This window comes from Cupressus sempervirens, chromosome 7 (genome assembly GCF_028749045.1).
Source record: "Cupressus sempervirens isolate cs-2001-9-10 chromosome 7, ASM2874904v1, whole genome shotgun sequence".
NCBI classification, from domain to species: Eukaryota; Viridiplantae; Streptophyta; class Pinopsida; order Cupressales; family Cupressaceae; genus Cupressus; species Cupressus sempervirens.
This window is the reverse complement of record NC_143124.1, coordinates 342,309,665-342,314,260: the sequence shown is the minus strand read 5'-3', so window position 1 is coordinate 342,314,260 and position 4,596 is coordinate 342,309,665. Positions and strand designations below refer to the sequence as shown.

Below are 4,596 nucleotides of genomic sequence, written 5' to 3'. Positions count from 1 at the left end.
GAGAAAAATATAATCATTTAAAAATTATCTTGCCAATATTTCACTATGCATAGAAAATATTGTGAACGATATAAGGACACCATTTGATACATATAAAACTCTTGCCATAACCCTTACAACCTTAAAAGGTGCAAGTGTTAGTATTTATTCATGTCAAACCATTTATTTCCGTTCAAAATTGGGTTTAAAAAATAAGAAGTGCTATTAAAGACACTCTAATTTATCAATATTATAGTGAATGGTTCTTCCAACTACACTATATACATAAACTTATACAGATTATTATCTATAATAGTTCCTACATGTAAATTGATGCTAATTATTATCTATAATGGTTTGATTTATGGAACTATTCATTTTTTTCCAAATCTAAAATATAAAGCACAAAATCACAAAGTCGTATACCACTTATCATTATCCCAAAACATTTTCAAACAACATCTATTCATCCAATAGGCACCAAAGAATGAATATATTTATTGCACATATTATGTTTATAATTTAATAAAAATAGGGAAAAATAGAATTTATGTGTGTGCAACAAATATGAAAAGATTTGGTAAAATAAGAATAAAGTTTGTAAAAAAGCATTTTGGACTGATAAAATAGCAATTGTATAAACCTTTTATGGGAAATTCAAATTTGATTACATTTTAGTTTCAAATGGATAGTTATGTAGCACCTCAACAATGGAGTTTAAATGAAGAGTTGAATTTTATTATCATATTAGATAATGAAATTATAAACTATGACATAAAAAATCCCTCCATGATTGGCTAATTATGCATCAAAATCTCCTTAGATATAAATATTTAATCCAATGAAATATCTACTACATACTAAGCTTAAAACTCATTAGAGATTATAGGATATAACTTTTATAAATTAAATTCATTTTCTCATTCAAAAACACCTAGACAAACAAGTGTCACTTAGTAGCCTAGATTTGTCGTCATAGTTTATAAATTAATATAATTTTAGTTCTAAAATAATTATAAAATAATTTTAATATTTATTTAATTTATAATTAAAAAATTAAAATAATAGAAGTGTAAACTAGATTCGTTGAAAATCATTCTCTGCAAATTATTTGTTTAGTATAGTGAATGAAAAATATATCTTCTTTATTTTATCTAGGAGATTATAAATGATAAATTATTGGGACTATTGTGTAATTATGCATAGTAAATTATATTGTGTTTATCTGATTTTCACAATTAACAATTAAGTGGGTAGAAGTATTTGGAATGACATTCACATTTTGTGCATTGTGAATGTGCATTATAGAATAATTTTGTTTCAATTATAAAGTTAATATCACATTATCAATATTTAAGTTAATTTATAATGCGATGTCCAAAAAATTTGGCAAAAAAGTACAAACAAAGATGTCCAATAAATCAAACCATCTCACCGAATCATATTTTAGATAAGTATTTTGTAGCATATTAATGTTAGTATTGTGTTTTAAACTATTTTAAATAGTTTGATTTGAGACCAACATTCATGATAGAAGTAGAATAGATTTAAGAATATCAATTTAGAATTAAATATTTTTTTCCTATTATTTATTCTACACATATAACTATTATCCCTAAATTATATAACTATTATCCCTAAATTAAAAAAGAAAAAAAAAAAAGAAAAAAAATTAAATCAAACAATATACTTATCATTTGAAAATTAAAAATTATGAATCTAGGATAAATGTGAAGAGCAGATTGAAACTTTACAATGTGACTGGAAAATTCATATGCAACATAGCTAATCATTCTAAGAAGATTACAGTGTCTGGCGTCACAAAAATCTAAACTTTTGTGTGAACAATTCTAAAGAGTAAATAAAATATAAAAGACATATCAAGTTGTCATGTACATGTGGTGAAATGATATTATTATTCGTGTTGATAACAGAATCAAACTCACCTGATTACTTATTTTTTAATTTTTTTTACTAACTGGAAACAAAATATCCCTTCGTATGAAGTAAACGAAATGGGGGCCACAAGTCCATTTTATTTGTGATTCTGTATCAAGAAATACTAGAAACTATGGGACTGTGGTAAAAGGCAGAGGGTTTGCGTGACGGCATTTCAGTTACTGAAAATCCTTCACATCGTCTGTTCATGTTGGCAACACAAACCGCCACCATGTCCTTGAGAAGTTTGCTTTGCTGCACTTTTGGTTGAGCAGAAAATTCATCTACTGCCATCCACTGAACAAAACAAAATTCTAGGTCACTTAAGTAGAAATTGAAAATATTCATGAAAGCAAACGTACCGCCTTATGGTCAAATACATACCTTTGCTGCTGAAACTTCGTCATCCTGTATAACAATGTCGAATGAAAGTGGTTTCAACATACAAACAAAGAGAATATCGGATTTTCCAAAAGCGGCATTGTGACCATCCCTGAAGTTCACCAGCGTCAAGAGTAAGAAAGCTAAAAATTGATCTATCAAACATACACATCGTCCTCGAATTTATCAAACTAAACACCGAGGCAAGTTTATTATGAATGTATTCTCTACCTGAACCCGACCACTTGTATAAATTCTGTATCAATCTGTAAAAAAGTATAAGAAAAGCTTTAAAATATAATACAATAATGTGAAAGCTATCACAATTCGGAGGACAGAGGGAAGGCAAGAGAGTTTTACCCCTGTTTCTTCCCTAACTTCTCTTACAGCCCCTTCTTTAATGCCTTCGCCCTATAAAGAAGAAATTTGGAGCAAATGCATAGGTGGGTGCCTTGTACTTTCATTTAAAATCTAAACCCGTCACAAATTTATATTCTCCAGTCTTTATATATTCAAATTTATATTTGATACCTGGTGAATCCTTCCCGTGGGCATTTTCCACAGTCCTGAATCTTTGTAGGGTCCGCACTTCTCCCGAAGTACAAGAACCTGCATTCACATTGCCATTTATCAATTCAAAGTAATGGCTCGGAATGAGTACGTTGACAGCGATTGACTGGGTGATTATACGCATCTATATGACAAAGGGATCAGCTTTGAACAAAATTTCCAATTAGAATTTTAAGCTCCGTACAGTTATAGGAAAATAACACAGGGTCTAAACATTATACATTAAGGATTTTTCTAAACTAAAATATTAAATAGTAAAATATTGATTTATTTTACAAAATAGTGATATTTAAGAGTGATAGAAAAGCAACATACGTTTTTCTTAAAAAAGAAAAGAAAAGAAAACCTTCTTGTTGAAGCAATCAATATTTTCTAAAGATAGGATACATTAGAACGAACAAAGCATATAAGTTTGTGATATTAAAACTGTGCAATTACATCTCTCTTGTCGTTGTACACAAAAGCTGCAATTCCCACTTGGTGGGAGGCATTATCAGGTATGGTACAAGGAGTTGCAGAGATCCAAAGCACTAAAATCACGTATGAATGTTCAGCATGGTGATACCAAAATCCCTCCTGCATACAAATTTTATTAGAGCACATGCCCACGACTCAATATGCTTCTGCGCGATTGAAAAACAATGATCGTAATGATTTTCCTCAAAACTAACCTCGATCGCAACGGGAACTAGTTTGGCCTGTTCCTTGGCTACCTTAATCCAAACACCCTTCTTGCCCTTCATAGAAAATTAGGAAGAATTAAAGCTATTATCTATTTTCTGTCATATTTAGTGATGAATTCATATATGGAGTAAAGATTAAAGCCCTCACCTGGCGTGCCCATTGAGATAACGATGCCTTGAGCGAAGATGCAAATCGAAGAACATCGTTGTCCATATTTTCGGTGTCCACTTCCATACCACCATATCTGTCTTCCCGAGCATTCAACACTTCATGCGTTTCCTCTCCAGACATTTCATTTATGACTACCGCACTATCATTGCTGGAAGATGTTTCGTTAGATGGGAAAGCCATTGTGTCGTGGAAAGCAGTAGTATGTCCAAAAATTAGAAACAAAGGTCAACAGATAGCGATTCGGTTGTCCTCTTCCTGAGCAGAGGGTGGCTATATATAGCAATAGTCGAGATGAGAAGAATCATGCAACTGAATTCTTAGTAAGATATTTCGCTAGGGCTTCGTCGTTTGTAACGAGCAACTACCATGGCCCTTCTCTCCATCTTCGTGATTCAGATCTTGTCAGGACAAGGAAAGTTTCTCGGCGTAAATCTCAAGGAAACATTAATTGTACATAAACATTGAACGGCTAGGAAGATTCCTAGTTTCTCTAAATGGAATTGTCCGCAAGTTTTTCCGCAACGAGTTTTATAAGTTTTATAATTGTACGTAAGCGTGGAAGTGTATCAGAAGGCTAATTTCAATCTTCTCAGCATCTAGTATGCTTACGTCGTACATATGTGGGTGTCTGTATGTTTGAGGTGGCTAGTTCTATCGGTATTAAATATTAGTTGGCAATTTAATTATATCCTATCATATATAGAGAGATATATGAGAGTGATGTTTGTAACATATGTTGGGCATATCGATACTTGCTGTTAACGACGCAATAGCTTCATCGTTGGTCACAAGGGAAAATTTTCTAGAATACGTAAAGCGTTTACCCGTTTATGGGGGAAGCTTATCAACTACGCAGAACTGATATAGAAATTG

The 4,596-nt window shown here is 31.6% G+C and overlaps 1 protein-coding gene across 2 annotated transcripts; it reads right to left on the bottom strand.

The window, feature by feature from the left end:
- Nucleotides 1–1,721: 1,721 nt before the first annotated feature.
- On the bottom strand, nucleotides 1,722–3,971 carry LOC149546825 (nudix hydrolase 2-like). Of its 2 annotated transcripts, XM_089794675.1 has the most exons (8): nucleotides 3,700–3,971; nucleotides 3,540–3,605; nucleotides 3,307–3,444; nucleotides 2,830–2,907; nucleotides 2,659–2,709; nucleotides 2,530–2,564; nucleotides 2,302–2,410; nucleotides 1,722–2,214 (listed from the first exon to the last, which is right to left on the bottom strand). In XM_089794675.1, the coding sequence occupies exons 1-8, from the start codon at nucleotides 3,901–3,903 to the stop codon at nucleotides 2,032–2,034; spliced, it is 864 nt and encodes a 287-aa protein (XP_089650801.1). In that variant the 5' UTR covers nucleotides 3,904–3,971; the 3' UTR covers nucleotides 1,722–2,031. The 2 variants fall into 2 exon arrangements, with proteins under 2 accessions (XP_089650801.1, XP_089650802.1); XM_089794676.1 differs by lacking the exon at nucleotides 3,307–3,444 and having other exon boundaries at nucleotides 1,904–2,214; nucleotides 3,700–3,954.
- Nucleotides 3,972–4,596: the final 625 nt, after the last annotated feature.

Excerpts from the sequence above, each read along its gene's own strand:
- LOC149546825 (XM_089794675.1), bottom strand. The coding sequence starts at position 3,903 with ATGGCTTTCCCATCTAACGAAACATCTTCCAGCAATGATAGTGCGGTA. Across the intron at positions 3,445-3,539 it reads TAGTTCCCGTTGCGATCGAG|GAGGGATTTTGGTATCACCA; the intron begins GTTAGTTTTGAG and ends ATTTGTATGCAG. Across the intron at positions 2,565-2,658 it reads AAGTTAGGGAAGAAACAGGG|ATTGATACAGAATTTATACA; the intron begins GTAAAACTCTCT and ends ACTTTTTTACAG.